The sequence below is a fragment of the Ovis aries genome, chromosome 14 (assembly GCF_016772045.2).
Source record: "Ovis aries strain OAR_USU_Benz2616 breed Rambouillet chromosome 14, ARS-UI_Ramb_v3.0, whole genome shotgun sequence".
NCBI classification, from domain to species: Eukaryota; Metazoa; Chordata; class Mammalia; order Artiodactyla; family Bovidae; genus Ovis; species Ovis aries.
Window position 1 is genome coordinate 63,496,304 of NC_056067.1, and position 19,654 is coordinate 63,515,957.

A 19,654-nucleotide genomic window follows, 5' to 3' on the forward strand; every position below is an offset into this window, starting at 1 on the left:
GAGGACAAACAGGATGTGGTCCCTGGGAGGCTGCCGCCAACCCTCAGGGTTCCCACGGCCGTGGACTTGCAGAGCGGAGCGGTGCCTCTGTGGACCCGGCGCCAATGTCTCCATGCAGAGTTCTGGAGGCATCTCAGCCCAGACCTGAGGTCTCAGTTCTTTCTTTTTCTGCCCAGTCTGACCGCCTACTCTAGAGGGTGAGACCCAGGTTCTCGTCCTCAATCAGCCCTGGACAGTCTGGCTCCAACTAAGACTCGTAAGTTTATTTTCCCAGTCCCTTCCAGAAATGGAATTTACTTCTTGTCTTTGGTCAGTTCATAAATTATTTTTTTTGGAAATTTTATTTATTAAAAAAAGCTTTTTATTTTAATTCTTAATTTATTTTTAAATGTAAATTTATTTATTTTAGTTGAAGGTTAATTACTTTACAATATTGTGTTGGATGTTTTTATTTTTTTTCCATTTACTCAGATTTTACTTGATTTTTTCCCACACTGTTTCATCATCTTCTAGACATACATATGTACATATTATGTTAGATGTATAATTAGGTATTTCATTTTTTGGTGCTATTGTAAATGGTATTTTTAAAAATTTCAGTTCTAAATACCTGGAACCAACATAATATTATTTTTTCAACTTTGCAATATTGTATTGATTTTGCCATACAGCAACATGAATCCGCCACGGGTGTACACATGTTCCCCATCCTGAGCCCCCCTCCCACCTCACTCCCCATACCATCCCTCTGGTCATCCCAGTGCACCAGCCCCGAGCATCCTGTATCATGCATCAAACCTGGACTGGCGATTCATTTCTTATATGATATTATACATGTTTCAATGCCATTCTCCCAAATCATCCCACCCTTGCCCTCTCCCACAGAGTTGAAAAGACTGTTCTATACATCTCGGTCTCTCTTCCTGTCTCGCATACAGGGTTATCATTATCGACTTTTAAAATTCCATGTATATGCGTTAGTATACTGTATTGGTGTTTTCCTTTCTGGCTTACTTCACTCTCTATAATAGGCTCCAGTTTCATCCATCTCATTAGAACTGATTCAAATGTATCTTTTTAATGGCTGAGTAATACTCCATTGTGTATCTGTACCACAGCTTTCTTATTCATTCATCTGCTGATGGACATCTAGGTTGCTTCCATGTCCTGGCTATTATAAACAGTGCTGTGATGAACACTGGGGTACACTTGTCTCTTTCAATTTTGGTTTCCTTGGTGTGTATGCCAAGCAGTGGGATTGCTAGGTCATAAGGCAGTTCTATTGCCAGTTTTTAAAGGAATCTCCACGCTGTTCTGCATAGTGGCTGTACGAGAATGCATTCCCACCAACAGTGTAAGAGAGTTCCATTTATTCCTCAACTCTCCAGCATTTATTGCTTGTAGATTTTTGGATAGCAGCCATTCTGATATGGAATTTACTTCTCATCTTTGGTCACTTCGTAAATTATTGCAGAGCACCTACTGTGTACCAAGCATTGGTGCCACACAGCAGAAACACACTCATGACCCAGTAAACCCATCTTCTGTAGTTGGGTGAAGAATTCAGATTCTGTAGAATGCAGTCATCAAATGCTAATATTCTAATATTTTTTTAAAAGAAGATATATGAGAATAACTGGGGTTCGTGTCTACACTGTGAACATTCAGAAAAATAAAGATTATGAAATCTGCTCCCTGTACCTAAAGGATGAAAAAAAGAAAAAAGGATAATTAGGGGGAAAATGGAAACAGTGACAGTAGCAACACAGGAGCCCCAGAATGTCTTCACTTTAAGTGATCCTGACATTTCTTGGTAAAAGAGTTCTTGGGCAGTTTAGTTCTAAGCCGGGAGAGACATCACACAAAAGGAGCTCAATGAGCAACTAAAGCTCCGTTAAGCTTGATCTTCACCCTACTTGCCAGCTCGGTTCACACCGAGGTCTCATGGTGCTATCCTCCTCAGCCCTCCACTTGGTTGAGCCAAGCCACATTGTGCCACCAGTTGATAACTTAAAAGGCACAAGATTCTCAAATCCTTGGCTTTGGTGAAAAGAGGCAAAAAAGACAAAACATGCAAATATTGATGGATGAGCACAACACATGCAAAGCCTCCCTGGGGCAAGTGATCTCTCTGCAGGCCTCAGGGATCTGGCATGGAATGTCCAATAGAATTCTCTGTGGTGACGGGACGTTATAAACATCTGCTCTGTCCAGCACCATGGCACCTGGCCACATGACGCTACTGAGCACTGGAAATGTGGTGGGTGTGACTGAAGAACCGGATGCTCTACTTCATATACTTGTGAGTCATTGTCTGTAACACGTGGCTGGGTGAGTACTTTATCAGTCAGTGTGGATCCAGACTAGGGGCATCTTGTTGTCCTGTTTCTACCCCTCAAACCCCAGCACCCTCAGGGCACATGGCTGGGAAAATGATGATGGGCCTCCCCGGATGGCTCAGTGGTAAAGAATCCGCCTGCCATTCAAGAGACATGAGAGACGAAGTTTTGATCCCTATATCAAGAAGATCCCCTCGAGATGGGAATGGCAACCCACTGCAGAATTCTTGCCTGGAGAATCCCATGCACAGAGGAGTCTAGCGAGCTACACACCATCCATGGCGTCACAAAGAGTCACACATGACTGAATAGCCTTAGCATGCAGACACGCAGCCTCATGTGGCAAGTGGCACCACAGTGGATATCTCAAACAGAATATACTTCATCTTTCTTTGGCCAACTTGCATTGCTTTTATTATTGTCTCATGGAAAGCATTTGTTTTAAATATGTCAGTGTGCACGTGTCAATCTTAAACTTCCAATCCATCTCTCCCCGCATCCTTCCCCTCTGTAACTCTAAGTTTGTTCTCTAAGTCTACAAGTTGGTTTCTGTCTTGAAAACAAGTTAATTCTAGTAAACTATTACTGAACAGAGGTTTTTTTTCATTGGCTTTCTTTTATTTTAAACTGAATAATTTGAAGACTCACTTGCAAATTTTTATGCTTTTCTAGAATTTTCAAAAAAGCAAGATGGTCATGGTAACCTACCCTGTATGTGCAATTGATTAGAATAACTTCTCCCTAAACGTTACATAGTTAAAATAGAGTACTAGAATAGCCAGGGGATTACTAAGAGGTGGCGGGATTTTTGAAGACGATCCTATAATTCTTGGACTCTACTCTTATCTTCAGAGCTGCTGGGCTGCTTTGGAAGAGGAGGAGTGCCACGGAGGAACCCCTTTAGAAAAAGATGCAGCTCTTCAATTTATAACTCTGTGTGCTCAAAGAATGGGGCCAGGTCAGGGTCAGCATGGACTTACATACTAGTCTCAGTGAAGAGGTGCATGGGGCTCAGGGGAGTGGGAGTGAACACTCCCTCAGATAGGGTCTTGTGGTTCAAGTGGACGAATATCACATCCTTCACTGATTGGTGCTGAGAGGAAGGAGATGTGAATCATGGAATGAGATGTGATCTTCGAAGGCTGGAGCATGGGGCATTGGAGGGGCTCGGGCTATGACAAGGGTTTGGCTGGGAGGATCCACCTCGTCGTTCACTGTTCTGTCTTCCTTGTGCTCTCCATCCGTGATGGCAACATCTGCGAATGGAAGAGACTCAAGGCTCATGGGGTGGGGACGATTCTTCTAGACCTCCATATCTTTGGTGGGGACATCAAAGCCAAAAAAGCAGGGGTGTGCCCAGGTTGCTGAGTCAGTCTATTCCACTAAGTTAGAAAAAGAAAAAGAAAAAAACCATCCCATAAATAAATCCAGCCACTGACAGATTCTCTCAGGAATCTATGCAAGCCCACAGAGCCCATCCTACATCTTCTGTTATGGACCATTCTCTAATGCCTCTCAGCAGATTCCCAAGTTCATAAATAGGAGAAGAACAGATGGCTGTGGTTGAAAGGAAGAACAGGGCTTGGAATGTCCCTGGTGGCCCAGGGATTAAGAGCCAACCTTCCAGTTGAGAGAGTGTGGGTTCTATCCCTGGAGGGAGAACTGAGATCCCACATGCCTTGAAGCAACTATCCTCAATGCTGCAACTGCCTAGCCTGCCAGCTCTGGAGCCTTGAACTGCACCCCAGCACCACAATGATGATCCCAAATGCTTCAGATGAGACCTGATGCAGCTAAGAATAAATTTACACATATTTTCATAAAAAGAACATGGTTCCACCTCTGGAAGTTTTCCCTCAGGGATTACAACACTGGAAATCAGTTTTTAACCTACAGGAAGAGAAAACGCCGTTCTCTGCGATAAGCCCACCTCCCCGTGGGTCAGATGACGCTGTGCTTCCCTCCTTCAGACTTACGATTGTGGGTAGAACATCAGTGAGAGTTTGGCTCTTCATACTTTGTGGGTAACCAGTGACAGACAAGAACAGCGAGGAAGATGCTGGTATAGATGAAGGCTACGGAGAGCCTAAGGAGAAGGTGCAGCTGGCTGGAGTGGCCTTGAGGAAGCCATGCTTCTGCCAACAAACCAGCAGAAGAAGGTCTGGTTATCCATTGCATACACCCTGCCCCTACACACAGGAGTTCTTGTATCCTGTGTCAAAGTGTGTCAGCAGCTCTCAACCTGATCAGTATGGTCTCCACTTCCCAGGAGGCACCAAAGCATCCAGGAGAGATGCTAGCAGTGGATGGAGTAAGGAGGTCATGCAAGACCAGCAGCGGTCTGAAACCAGGTCCCCCAGGCTCCCATGCAGTTTTTCTCTGCTGCCGATATGAAAAGGCATGGTGCTTTTGCATGAATGGGACTGCTTTAATCCTCCAAGTATTTTCCACTCCATCCACATATGCCTGGAATGGAATCCTCAAGAAGACATGACACTTCTCTTTCTGAACTGTGGGATGTTTAGTTCATAAACACTAGCGGAGGAATAGCACATACTGAAGGTGCTCCCTAAAATCCTCCCCTTGCCCCCATCCTTCCCCAAAGATGCTCGTGGAGGGAGGGTGAGCAGCTCCCTCATGCATGGGGTCAAGTCACTCTGTCTCGCTTTGTTCAATGCAGAAATTCCCAGTCCCAGAGAATCAGAAACTCAGTGCCCCCTCTGGTTCTAATACACACCATGATCTCAAATATTGACATGACAGGGACTTTGAGGAGCCCAACGTCACAGAACTGGGAGGTGGTAGAACCAACATTCACACAAGAACCCTCTGTCTTCTAAGGAATTTGCTGAGACAGGAGACCGTCTTGCTTACCTTCTGTGGTCTGTGGATCCATGGTTGACGGGCAAGTGCTTGTAGTGGATCCTAGGGGAGAAAAGTCAGAAAGGGTGAAGAGTAACCTTCCTCATACCCACTGAATGAGGACTATTCTTTCTGGAAGGTTGACCTCCTGCCTGTCCTCGACTCTGTCATCCCTCAGAGCACTGATGGGAGAGGGGGTCACTTCCGGTCCCTCCCCATGAATGCACTGAGTACACTCTCCATCCTGGAGACGGGATGGTGGAAGGAGGCGGGAAGGATGTGCCTGGTGGTGAAAGACAGCTATAAGCTGGAGACATCCTCTCTGCTCCAGGAAATAGTGTCTGTGCTTCTTAATTAGGAATCACCTGTATGTCAGAGCTGCTTCTGGGAAAGCACTAACAGCAAGGAGCCAAGGCAATTTCTGATCTTCCCAAATCAGCCCAGCCTCTCCTCCTCCTGGGTCTACCCTGACACTTTTCTGTATTTGCCTGGATAGACAGGACTCTGCTGTGGAGCATCCATACAGGAGGTGTAAGAGGGCTGAGATGCCATCTACCATCTGTCTTCCTCTCTTTTTCTCACTGCCTCCATTTCTGCAGAAATGCTATGGTTCCCCTGACACCAACACAGAGCCCTTGAGATAGAGCTCACGATACAGTAAGATGTTATGGAAAAACCCAAATGGACTATTTCCCCAGTGCAATCTCATTTACTATAATGTAAAGCATGGGGCTCTTCATCAGTTCTCAATGCAAGAATGCTGGAGTGGGCTGCCATTTCCTCCTCCAGGGGACCACCTTTAGTCAGGACTCTTCCATATGACCTATCTGTCTTAGGTGGCCCTGCACGACTGGCTCATAGCTTTACTGAAGTATGAAGGCCCCTTAACCACTACAAGGCTGTGATCCATGAGGAGGAGATAGTGAAGGACAGGGAAGTCTATCATGCCGCAGTCCACAGGATCACAAAGAGTTGGACACAACATAGCAACTGAAAAGGAACAACAAGGCATGGGCCAGGAAGAGGTTCCTCACCTGTGACAGACAGGAACAGTGGGTCGCTGGAGTCTGACCACGAATAGGGAGAGCGAGTGAAGGAGCCGTAGCACCTGTAGACCCCGCTGTGGGCTGGGGTCCCAGGACCCAGAGGGAACTCTGCCTGGAGTGCTCCGCGGGGGCCCCACACTTCAGCGAGTGGGCGCCCAAGGTCCTCCCCCTCCCTGAGCAGATGGAACTGGTCAAAGGCGCTCTCGGAGCTGCAGACCAAGGTCACGTTCTCTCCTGACCTCACCACGGGGCCTCCCTGGGCTGAGAGAGAGGGTTTCCTGGACCGACCTGGAAGGAAGAGACCTTGATCTCAGAGCACAAAGTAACTTGAGTCCTAAATAGAGGATTAAAGCCGGAAGTGTGCAACAAGAGAGGCACTGCAGTGAGAAGGCCGCCTGCCGCCAGGAGAGAAAGCCCACAGCAAGGGACACCTGGCACAGGGAAAGCTTCTGAAGTAACTCTGAATATGAGGTATTGTTTAAAATCCTCTTGAACAAATTAATAATTTTTAAAATGGATTGTCATTTAATGTCCTTTTTTAAAAAAAGAGTATATATGTATATGAATAACTGAATCACTCTGTTGTACAACAGGAATTAACAACATCTTAAATCAACCAGACTTCAACAAACATAAATAAAAAATCAATGTAAAAAATCAAACGTGCGGTTCTCTTGAAATAAATGGACCTTACTAACTACTGCTGGGACTATCAGAAAACGTGGCATTAAAACAATAGAAGAGATTATGGAGTGGAAATTGCCAGAATCTCATTCGATCTTAGACCATCTCTTTCTTGAGCGTGTGTTCAGGGCTGCTATGCCCACCCCCAGGGGCTGGAAGGGACTCCTCAGTGGGAGGGTGGTAGGGACCACTCCCCCCTCTTCGTGCAGAAGGATGCATTAAACCAAGAGGCTGAGCAACAACAGGGTGTCAACATCCATCTCGATCACCCAGGAGCTGGACTGCAGGGCGTCTGGCACCACAGTGTGCTGCTGACAGAGGAAGGGAGCTCTGACATGAAAGCGGGAAACCAACCCCTTAACCACCCATCAGTGGCTGCCTGAGCGGGGAACTGCCCGCGTCCTTGCTCTGGTACATTTTTCTCTGTGGATCGTCATTTCACGTTCTCGCTCCTTCGCTCTGTCCTCAGCTGTGTCTTCCCCTTGGCACGCGGCAGAGACTCTGTTCTCTTTTCCCTTCTATGTTCACACCTCCTCTCCCTCTGCTTTGCTCCTTCTCCTGAGTTTGTGAGTGTCTCTGCACGCCTGTCATTCTCTCCTGGTACTGATGCTGGACTGAAAGCCAGACCTTCCGTGACACAGAGAGCAGAAGGGACTGGTCTGGTCACACTCACCTGCGATGATGATGTCCACGGGGTCGCTGGGGGCTGACCACTCATAGGGGGAGTGTCTGAGAGACCCATAGCATCTGTAGGTGCCCACACTCGCCAAAGTCATGGGGCCAGTGGGGAAGTCAGCTGGGGCATGCCCATCAGTGAACGTCTCTCCGCGTCTCTGGAAATGCCCTGTGCTGCTTTTTCTGTGCAGGATAAATTTGTCAAGCAGCATCGATGAGTGACAGCGGAGGGTCACATTCTCTCCTGCACGAACGAGGGGGCCTGGGTGGGCTGAGATGGAGGGTTTTGTGAACACACCTAGGAGCAAAGAGCTTGTGAGCTTCAGTGAGTCACCCCACCTTGGCACTTCCCCTGAAATCTGAAGGGGTGAAAAACCTCCCCATGAAGCAGCAAAGCCAACTGCCCTTCCTGTCTGCTCTGTTGCATTTTCTTTAGCCTTGTTCTCGGGCTCGGGCTCATGCTTTTCTGTTTCTCTTTGCTCAAGACCTCCAGCCTCCTCTGTGTTTATTCTAAGCTCTCTAGCTGTTGGATCTGCTCTCAGCTTCATGCACGCATACTCAGACACTTCAGTCCTGTCCAACTCTGCAACCCCATGAACCATAGCCTGCCAGGCTCCTCTGTCCATAGGATTCTCCAGGCGAGAATACTGGTGTGGGTTGTCATGCTCTCAGCTTCATCCTGTCCCTAATATGTGTGGTGGGGAGCTGGGTGGTTCTGACGATGTCATTCCCTGGCTCCCCACACTCATCTAGAATGTGGGTGATGACTGGCAGGAGATTGGAAAGGAGGTGGAGAGAAAAGGGAACATTTCCCCATCTGTGACCATCACCACATGCCTCTGGAGACTTTCCAGGGAATCCTCCCTGGGGCTCCAGCTCCTTCATATTGGATTACAACTCCCTACTGGGTGGCAGGTACTGGATCAGGGTCATTCCCCATCCTTCCTGCTGGCAGGCAGCGGCAGCATCCTGTCTAACTAATGCCTAGGGAGGCTCCTCCTTCCTTGGCCAGAGCACCCCATCTATTCAACACCCTGAGTTTAAGCTCTCAGAGTTCGTTCTCTTTCCTGGTTCCTTCCTGACTGGAAATCCTGACTGAATCTTAAACCTCATAAGGAACTTGGACCTAGGATGGGACTGCCTGCATAGAAGGCTGTCCCGGGCTGGGCTGGACCCCTCCTACCTGTGACCACAATCTGCAGGGGGTCACTGTGTCTGGAAAATTCAAAGAGAGACCTGGAGAATCCGGAACATGTGTAGGACCCGGCATGTTCTCTGGTCACCGGGCCAAGTGTGAAGTTGTTGAAAAGATTTCCATGGAGCTCGGTCAAACTGGCCCCATCTGTTTTGAACAGTCTGAATCTCTTCAGTGGAGAATGGAAGTGACACTGAAGAGTCACAGTCTGTCCTAAGGGAACCATGGGGCGTGGCCAGGCTGACAAAGAGGGCTTGTCATATTCACCTAGGAGAGAAGGAGTCACAGGTTTTGAGAAGAAAATAGGAACATTCCCCTCTCCCCACTGGTCTTGTTGGAGTGCTTCCCCTTCAGTTCTTCCAAGGCACCAACCCTAAAGTGTATCACCCTGATACTCAAGGACACCTTGGGCTGGGGGATAGACAGAGACATAGTCAACCCAGGACAGACATCATGGAGAGTCTAAGAATATGATTCTCAGCAGCGATTCTTATCAGGAGAAGAATAACTCCTTGGGTTGACAAAATATTGAAACTCTCTCAAAACAAAACACCAGATTCCAGGGTGGTCCAGTCATTAGGACTCAGCAATTTTTCTGCCAAGGGCCCGGCTTGAATCCCTAATCATGGAACTGAGATTCTGCATGCTGTACGATGCAGGAAAAAGAAACCCCACCAAAAAACTGATGCATGGAAAAGAAATGAGAGGGCTTCCCTGTTGGATTTGTTGTAGCTCAAATGGTAAAGAAACTTCCTGCAATGTAGGAGAGCAGGGTTCAGTCCCCAGGTAGGGAACATCCCCTGGAGAAGGAAATGGCAACCCCGTCCAGTATTCTTGCCTGGAGAATTACATGGACAGAGGAGCCTGGTGACCTACAGTCCATGGAGTCGCAAAAATTCAGACATGACTGAGTAACTAACAGTAACAGAGGTAACAAGTGAAAAAGCCACTTGACTGAAAAGAAGGAAATAAAGCTTGAACCTGGCTCCTTTGTTAGCTAACCGACATCAAATGTGTGACAAGGTCCAGGTGGCCCTGCCTGAGGAGCAGACCCTTCCCTGGGCTCAGGTCCAGCCAGCATCCAGGAGATCCTGTTGTTAAGGGCCAGCTGGAGATGCCATGAGCCAGCTTGTAGGGGAGGGTCTGTGGGCTGCAGCCTCTTGCTCCCCTCTCATGATAGAAATGGCACTCACTGGGCCTAGCTCCCAGCTCCCAGACTTCATACTGTGGCTTCAGTTCCAGAGTCCAGAGCTGGGCTAACCTCTGGGGAGAGTGAAGATGAGTATCAAGGCCAATAGGAGGACCTGGGATCCACAGGGCATGCGGCTCTCACTGTACTGACATGAGTCTCACCCCAGTCCCCCTTTGTCCCCTGGATCAACCACTACTGCTCTGCTCAACAGAGAAATAAGGGATAGGGAGGACTCACCCACAGCTGCCCAGATCCTCAGACTCACACAGATTCCTAGAAGGAAAAGCACGTCAGATATGGCTTGTCCTGATGGACCCCACACTCTTTGCACCCTCATGCAGGGAACCTGGTCAGTGGTGTGAAGACCTCCTAATTTCCACCATAACCATCTCCAACCGTGTCTTTCTGGACTCACCGAGACTCAGGAGGCTGAGGAGTGTGGGGCACATGGCTCTGCTTCTGTGAGACCGGAGGCAGAAATGAGCAAAGCTGACAGAGTCACAGGATGCGGAAGCGGTCAGTGTTGTTGGTACAGTCAGCCTGGTTCATGTCACATGGGAAGATGGCCAGCCTCTTCTCACACCAGGGATGGAAGTCTGACCTGAGCCGCATCACAGAGCACGCCTCATGACCCAATCGTCACTTTTTGTTTCTCTAAACACTGTAAGCATAACAGGATTCGAACAGATCTTGCTGCCTTTAGGAAGTAGTAACTGTGCTTCAGTATCTACCATGCAGGATGCTTTTCCCAAGCTCATGATAAATCTCATTCACCTTAACGCTTCACAGAAGACAAACCACATATTCCCACCTGGTATGTCAGGCTCAGTGCAGGTTACCAATTAAAGACTCATTCATAGAGACTTTGATTCTGCATTCTTATGGAGGACCAGACATGCATATTATGGCTCTTTGAAAATATGAAAAAATTTTCCATTGTAACATATGCAATCAAGGAACTAACTGTGTTAGTTTCAGGTGTACAGCAAAGTGTTTCAGTTACACATATACATGCATCTTCTGCTTTTCAAATTCTTTTCCCACTTTGGTATTTACAGAATGTTAAGTAGAATTCTCTGTTTTATACAGTAGGTCCTTGTTGGTCATCCATTAAAATATAGCCGGGTGTACATGTCAATCCCAAACTTCCAATCTAACCTTCCCCTGACACTATCCCCCCTGGTAACCATAAGTTCATCATCTGTGAGTCTGTTTTGTAAATAAGCTTATTTTCTTAGATGTCACAAATAAGTGATATCATGTGATATTTGTCTTTCTCTGACTCTTCGTCATCTGAAATTATTTCGTGGCTGATTCTCTGTGTATCTCTCTTTGTCCCTTTCCAATCCAAGGACCACACATGTACACAAAGATAATGTGTGTAAAGATTACTGTGGTGTTATTTTGGGAGGGGGAATTGTTCTGCCTGAAAAGGTGGACCACCTTGCTTCCTAGATTCTCAGAGGAACACAAAATATATCAAGTAGATACTTCCAAGCTCCAGCATGCTTGAGTGAGGGGGGTGTCCACATAATCAACTCCAAACTGGGACACAATGGCCCAGCTGTTTCAGGACTCCAAGGGCAGACATACACCCAGTTCAGCTGTTGTTCATAGACAGGAAAGAACCTCAGTAAGGGCTGTAATTCCACATGGTTGTGCTGGGGGTGGGGGTCATTGACATTAGTGATGCTCCCTAAGTAATAAATCTGGTCTCCTCTTGATCATTATGTATGCAATGGAGTAACAGTACAGCCACCCTTCTTAAAATGTCCTTTTATTTACTTAATATCATGTTTCAGAATTGATCTGTACTCTCTGTCATTTCAGTTTGTGTATTTTTACTGCCATGCAGTGTTTCATTGCAGATATTTAAACCACAAATTTTTAAAAATATAAATTCATTTATTTTAATGCCATTCTCCCAAATCATCCCATCCTCGCCCTCTCCAACAGAGTCTAAAAGTCTGCTTTACACATCTGTGTCTCTTTTGCTGTCTCACACACAGGGTTGTCATTACCATCTTTCTAAATTCCATATATATGTGTTAGTATACTGTATTGGTGTTTTTCTTTCTGGCTTACTTCACTCTGTATAATAGGCTCCAGTTTCATCCACCTCATTAGAACTGATTCAAATGTATTCTTTTTCATGGCTGAGTAATACTCCATTGTGTATATGTAGTACCACAGCTTTCTTATCCATTCATCTGCTGATGGACATCTAGATTAGAAACAAATTGCCAGTCTATGTCTGGTGCAGGATACAGGATGCTTGGGGCTGGTGCACGGGGATGACCCAGAGATGTTATGGGGAGGGAGGTGGGAGGGGGTTTTATGTTTGGGAACGCAAGTACACCTGTGGTGGATTCATGTCAATGTATGGCAAAACTAATACTGTATTGTAAAGTAAAATAAAGTAAAAATAAAAATTTAAAAATAAATAAATAAATATTGTAAAAAATAAAAATAAATATGTATGCAAAAAATTTATTTTATTTTAATTGGAGGTTAAGTACTTTACAATATTGTATTGGTTTTGCCATTCATCAACATGAATCTGCCGCAGGTATGTACGTGTTCCCCATCCTGAATCACCTCTCCCTCCTCCCTCCCCATACTATCCCTCCGGGTCGTCCCAGTTCACCAGCCCCAACCATCCAGTATCATGCATCGAACCTGGACAGGCGATTCATTTCATATATGATATTATACCTGTTTCAGTGGCATTCTCCCAAAATCATCCCACCCTGGCCCTCTCCCAGACTCCAAAAGACTTTTCTACACATCTCTTTTGCTGTCTCTCATACAGATTTTTAAAAATTAAAAGGATGTATTGAAGTATAGTTCTTTTCTGCCTTACAGAAAATTGATTCAGCTCGACATGTTTATTCTTTTGCATTATGATTTATGCCGAGATACTGAATAAATTCCCTGTGCCATAATGCAGGACCTCATTCTTTATCCATTCTGTGTATAAATAGATTTCATCTGCTCATCCCCAGCTCCCAGTCCTTCCCTCCTTGGCAACCACAAGCCTGTTCTCTATGTCTATAAGTCTGTTCCTGTTTCATTGATATGTTCCTTTTAGATTTCACATATGGGTGATATCACATGAAAATTGTCTTTCTCTTTCTGTCTGCTTCCATTAATATGTTAATCTCCAGGTTCATCCATGCTGCTGCAAATGGCATGATTTCATTTTTTAATGTCTGAGTAGTGTTCCATTCTCTGTGTGTATAAGCATATACATCTTCTTTATCCATTCGTCTATTAATGGACGATTACGCTGTTCCCATGTCTTGAAGAAGGCAATGGCACCCCAGTTCACTACTCTTGCCTGGAAAATCCCATGGACAGAGGAGCCTGGTAGGCTGCAGTCCATGGGGTCGCTAAGAGTCAGACATGACTGAGCAAATTCCCTTTCACTTTTCACATTCATGCATTGGAGAATGAAATGGCAACCCACTCCAGTGTTCTTGCCTGGAGAATGCCAGGGACGGGGGAGCCTGGTGGGCTGCCATCTATGGGGTTGCACAGAGTCGGACATGACTGAAGCAACTTAGCAGCAGCAGCAGCAGCAGCATGTCTTGGCTATTGTAGGTTTTGCTGCTATGAATATATGGGTGCATGAATCTTCTCAAGGTATGTTTTTTTTTTTTCCAAATAGAAGCTCAGGACTGGAATTATTGGATCATATGGAAACTCTGTTTTTACTTTTTTTGAGGAACTGTCATACTGTTTTCCACAGTGGCTGCACCAGTTTACACTCCCCCAACAGTGTAAGAGGGATTCCCTCTTCTCCACACCCTCTCCAGCATCTGTTATTCATCAAGTGTCTAATGATGGCCATTCTGATCGGTCTGAGGTGGTACCTCCTTGCAGTGCTGATTTGCTTTCTCTACTAATTAGCAATGCTGAGCATCTTCTCATATGCCTGTTCGCCATCTGCATACCTTCTTTTAAGCCACAGATATCAACTGTGAGAGTGACGTCTATGGATTTTGTCTAAAACGAACGACACCTCTGCTAAAGTCTCATGAATGTGCTCTGAGTCCAGCCTCACATTGTTTGTCAAGGGACAGAGTGATGAGGTCTTCAGGAAAGGAATAGTGATTTTATCTGGAAAACCAGCAGATGAACGAGACGGCGAACTGGTGCCCCAAAGAATCATCGTACCTGACTTAGGTGGGCTTTTTGGGGAATGAGAGTGATGGTCCAACAGTGTTTACTGAATGTAAAATAACTCTAGTCCATGGGGAAGAAAATTCCAAGAAGAGAGAAAAATACAGATTAAACACCCACGTGTGAACTCACACTTTCACACTTACACACACACAGTAAAAGAGGAGGAGGTGTGGCTGGTTGTCACAGTGTTTTAATTGACTAATTAATGTCCGTGCTGGCTCTTCGTCGCTGTGCACAGGCTTTCTCTAGGTGTGGGAAGGGGTCTGCTCTTTGCTGTGGAGCAGGGTCTCGCATCGCTGTGGCTTCTCTTGTTGTGGAACACCTGCTCTAGGCACATGGGCTTGTGGCTGACGGGTTTAATGCCCCAAGGCATGTGGAATCTTCCCGGTCTCGGGATCAGGCCTGTGTCCCCAACATGGGGAAGCAGATCGCCCAACCACTGTACCACCAGGGAAGCCCTTTTGCAAGCTTTTTTCCCCCTTAATTTATTTATTTTTAATAAAAGGACAATTGCAGTACTGTGATGGCTTCTGCCATACATCAACATGGATCAGCCATAGCTATACTTACATCCCCTCCACTGTGGAATCTTTTAATCTGGAATCCTTTGTTCTTGAAGCTGTCCATGCAGGCCTGGTCATAATGTCCCTTTAAGCCCTGACAAGACAGAAGGTTCTGTCTGTTCTGTCACTTTTTATCTCTATATGAACAGGAAAGTGTTATACCTTTCAAGTTCAGAGCCTTGAGAATAGTTTAGGCCCTCAGTTGTGTCTGACTCTTTGTGATCCCATAGTTTGCGACCCACCAGGGTCCTCTGTCCATGGTGGTTGTCCAGGCAAGAATGCTTGGGTGGGTTGCCATTTCCATCTCCAGGAGATCTTCCCAACCGAGGGATTGACTCAGGCCTCCTGCTTTGAAGGCAGACTCTTTATCCTCTGCGTCACCAGGAATGCCCACCAGTAACATAATGCAATTCAATATTTCCTCCCTCAATTAACACTGCCATTGTTTTCCACTTACTTTAACGTGGACATGGTGGGATTTTGGCATCAAGTTTTCACTCTCAGTGTACCATAACACTGATGTGTCATATACCATAAATTTAAAAACAGAAGTATGAATACAATGCTAGATTTCTAATTTTTAAAAAGATATGCTGCTGCTGCTAAGTCACTTCAGATGTGTCCGACTCTGTGCGACCCCATAGACGGCAGCCCACCAGGCTCCCCCGTCCCTGGGATTCTCCAGGCAAAAAAGATATGCAACAAGAAGCAAAGATTTACTGTATAGCACGAGGAACTATAGTCAATATCTTGTAATAACCTAAAAAGGAAAATAATTTGAAAAATAATGTATGCATATTTGTATAATTAAAAATCACTTGGCTGTGCACCTGAAACATTGTAAGTCAACTACACTTCAATAAAATATGTATATGATGAGATTAAAAATGGAACTAGTAAAATAAACAAATTTTAAAATAAAATGAAACGCATGTAAGAATTAAAGATTTTAAAATTTAAAAAAAAAATGAAAGAAAATGAAATCACTCAGTTGTCTCTGACTCTTTGCTACCCTATGCACTGTAGGCTGGCAGGCTCCAATGTTCATGGGATTTTGCAGGCAAGAATACTGGAATGCATTGCCATATCCCTCTCCAAATAGTGCAGGCCAACTGCAGCATACTCCCTGTTGGTCTGTGTGCTCACTCTCACATTCCAACTCTGCACACTGTGTATTCACATGGGCACCCTGAGCTGCCCCAGAGTCTCAGCCCAGATGGTGAGTTTGTGGAAGGTCCCTGGAAGGAAGTCAGAGGCTGAGTCCCAGGACTTCCCCACCCCTCACTCCCCAGCTCAGCTCAGGAGCCCTTCCAGGTTTCACAAGCATCACTCTAGAATCCCAGTGTCCTGACCTTGCCCCCCACAAAGCTCCTGGGATTCAAGTGAGATATGGGTCCCAGGAGACCCGGGAGAACACACCTGATGGCTCAGCGTCCCTTGGCCCAGACTCAGCCCTGCAAGTCAAAGATTTCCCACCAAAAGCTTGGGCTGATTCTCTCCCCATCAGGATCCCTGGCCCCTCCAGCTGCCTGAGCCCTGTGGTTCCCATAAACTGGAGGCCGGGTGGGCATCCCATGCCCTCCTGTGGTCCTCTCCCTGCCCTGCACATCTGGCCAAGGAGGAGAAGCTCAGAGAGGATGGAAGGCATGTCTGCAGCTCTGAGCACCCAGCCACCCCTGGCCTCGCCCTGTGCAGATGAGGAGACCACGGGGCCCTAGAGGATGAACAGCATGTGGTTCCTGGGGGGCTGCCGCCACCCCTCGGGGTTCCCAGGCCATGGACTCGCAGCAGGGGACAGCCCTTCCGTGGACCCAGTTCCGATGTCTCCAGGCAGGGCTCAGGAGGCATCTCAGCTCAGACCTGACATCTCAGCTCTTTCTCTTTCTGCCCAGTCTGACAGTCTGCTCTAGAGGGTGGGACCCAGGTTCTCATCCTGAGTCAGCCTGGACAGTCTGGCTCCAACTAGGACTCAGAGCTCTATTTTCCCAGTCCTCTCCAGAAATGGAATTTACTTCTCAACTTCGGTCAGTTCATAAATTATTGCAGAGCACCTACTGTGTACCAGGCAATGGTGCCCAACAGCAGAAATACACCCATGACCCAGGTAAACCCATCTTCTGTAGTTGGGTGAAGAATTCAAATTCTGCAGAATGAGGCATCAAATGCTAACATTCAAATATTTATCTAAAAGAAGATATATGAGAATAACTGGTGTTTATGTCTACACTGTGAACATTCAGAATAATGATGATTATGACATCTGCTCCCCGCACATAGAGGCCAAAACAAAAAAAAGGATAATTAGGGGAAAATGGAAACAGTGACAGTAGCAACGCAGGAGCCCCAGAATGTCTTCACTTTAAGTGATCTTGACATTTCTTGGTAAAAGAGTTCTTGGGCGGTTTAGTTCTAAGCCAGGAGAGACATCACACACAGAGAGCTCAATGAGCAACTAAAGCTCCTTGGAGCTTGATCTTCACCCCACTTGCCAGCTCAATTCACACCGGGGTCCTCATGGTGTTATCCTCTTAAGCCCTCCACTTGATTGAGCCTAGCCACATTGTGCCACCAGTTGATAACTTAAAAGGCACAAGATTCTCAAATCCTTGGCTTTGTTGAAAAGAAGCAAAAAAGAAAAAACATCCAAATATTGATGGATTAACACAACACATGCAAGGCCTCCCTGGGGCAAGTGTTCCCCTGCAGCCCTCAGTGATCTGGAGTGGAATGTCCAGTAGGATTCTCTGTGGTGACGGGATGTTTTAAACATCTGCGCTGTCCACACCATGGCACCTGGCCACATGACGCTACCGAGCACTTGAAATGTGGTGGGCGTGACTGAAGAACCGAATGCTTTACTTCATATACGTGCAGAGTCATTGTCTGTACTGCGTGGCTGGGTAAGTACTTTATCAGCCTGTACAGATCCAGACTAGGGGGATCTTGTTGTCCTGTTTCTACCCCTGGAACCCCAGCACCCTCAGGGCACATGGCTGGGAAAAGGTTGAAGGGGCTTCCCCGATGGCTCAGTGGTAAAGAATCTGCCTGCCAATGCAAGAGAAATGAGAGACGAGGGTTTGATCCCTGGGTCAAGAAGATCCCTCGAGAAGGGAATGGCAACCCACTCCAGAATTCTTGCCTGGAGAATCCCATGCACAGAGGAGCCTAGTGAGCTACACACCATCCATGGGGTCACAAAGAGTTGGACATGGCTTAATCGCCTTAGCAGGCACACACGCAGCCTCATGTGGCAAGTGGCAGCACACTGGATATCTCAAACAGAATTTACTTCATCTTCCTTTGGCCAACATGCATTGCTTTGACTGTTGTTTCATGGAAAGCATTTTGTTTTAAATATAGCAGTGTGCACATGTCAGTCTTAAACTTCCAATCTATCTCTCCCCCCATCCTTCCCCTCTGTAACTCTAAGTTTGTTTTCCAAGTCTACAAGTCTGTTTCTGTCTTATAAACAAGTTCATTTTTGTTAACTATTACTGAACAGAGGTTTTTTTTTTTTTTAATTGGCTTTATTTTATTTTAAACTGAATAATTTGAAGACTCAACTTGCAAATTTTTATGCTTTACTAGAAATTTTGAAAAAGTAGGATGATCATGGTAACCTACCCTGTATGTGCAATTGATCAGAATACCTTCTCTCAAAAGGATAGATTGTTAAAATAGAGTATTAGAATAGCCAGGGGATTACTAAGAGGTGGTGGTATTTTTGAAGATGATCCTATAATTCTTGGACTCCACCGTTCACCTCAGAGCTGCTGGGCTGCTTTGGAGGAGAAGGAGTGCCCATGGAGGAACCCCTTTAAACAGAGATGTAGCTCTTCATTTATAACACTCTGTGTGCTCAAAGGATGGGGCCAGGTCAGGGCTCAGCATGGACTTGGTTTACATCGAATTCCTCATAGATACTGGGCTCGGTGGAGAGGTGCATAGGGCTCAGGGGAGTGGGAGTGAACTGTCTCTCAGAGAGGGTCCCATGGTTCAAGTGGACGATTATCACGTCCTCTGCTGGTGGGTCTGGAGAGGAAGAAGACGTGAATGATGGAATGACATGTGATTTTTGAAGGCTGGGGCATTGGGCATTGCAGGAGCTCGGGCTTTGCAAGGGTTTGGCTGGGAGGATCCACCTCGCCATTCACTGTTCTGTCTTCCTTGGGCTCTCCTTCCATGAAGGAAACATCTGAGAATGGAAGAGAGTCAAGGCTCTTTGGGGTGGAGGCAGTTATTCCAAATCTGCGTATCTTTGATGTGGACATCAAAGCCAGAAAAAGGCAGGGGTGTGCTCCAGGTGTTGAGATTGTCTACTCCACTAAGTTAAAAAAAGAAACAATACACCCATCCCATTTACAATCCGTCACTGATGGACGCTCTCAGTAGACTGTGCAAACCCACGGATCCCATCCTTCTATTATGGATTATCCTCTGATGCATATCAGCAGATTCCCAAGATCATAAAGGGGAAAAGAGATGGCTGTGTTTGAAGGGAAGAACAGGGCTTAGAATGTCCCTGGTGGCCCAAGGATTAAGAGTCAACCTTCCAGTTCAGAGAGTGTGGGTTTTATCGCTGCTGGGAGAACTGAGATCCCACATGCCTTGAAGCAACTATCTCAATGCTGCAACTGCTGAGCCCACGAGTTCTGGAGCCTTGAACTGCACGAATGAGGATCCCCCATGCTGCACCTGAGACCTGATGCAGCTAAGAATAAATTAACACATATTTTCATAAAAAGAACATGGTTCCATCGTCCTCTGGAAGATATTCCCTCAGGGATTACAACAATGGAAATCAGTTTTTAACCTACAGGGAGTGAAAACGCCATTCTCTGCTATGAGCCCACCTCCCCCTGGGTCAGATGACGCTGTGCTTCCCTCCTTCAGACTTACGATTGTGGGTA

At 46.3% G+C, this 19,654-nt stretch overlaps 1 protein-coding gene across 4 annotated transcripts; it reads right to left on the bottom strand.

Moving 5' to 3' along the window:
* Positions 1–325: 325 nt before the first annotated feature.
* Positions 326–10,454, bottom strand: LOC101104006 (putative killer cell immunoglobulin-like receptor like protein KIR3DP1). 4 transcript variants are annotated; one of them, XM_060398195.1, is made up of 7 exons: positions 10,231–10,454; positions 8,790–9,068; positions 7,605–7,904; positions 6,236–6,535; positions 5,214–5,264; positions 4,316–4,474; positions 326–1,701 (listed from the first exon to the last, which is right to left on the bottom strand). In XM_060398195.1, exons 1-6 carry the CDS (start codon positions 10,328–10,330, stop codon positions 4,332–4,334), a joined length of 1,173 nt encoding a protein of 390 aa, XP_060254178.1. In that variant the 5' UTR covers positions 10,331–10,454; the 3' UTR covers positions 326–1,701; positions 4,316–4,331. The 4 variants fall into 4 exon arrangements, with proteins under 4 accessions (XP_060254178.1, XP_060254177.1, XP_060254180.1 ...); XM_060398194.1 differs by having other exon boundaries at positions 326–3,721; XM_060398197.1 differs by having other exon boundaries at positions 326–4,474; positions 10,409–10,454.
* Positions 10,455–19,654: the final 9,200 nt, after the last annotated feature.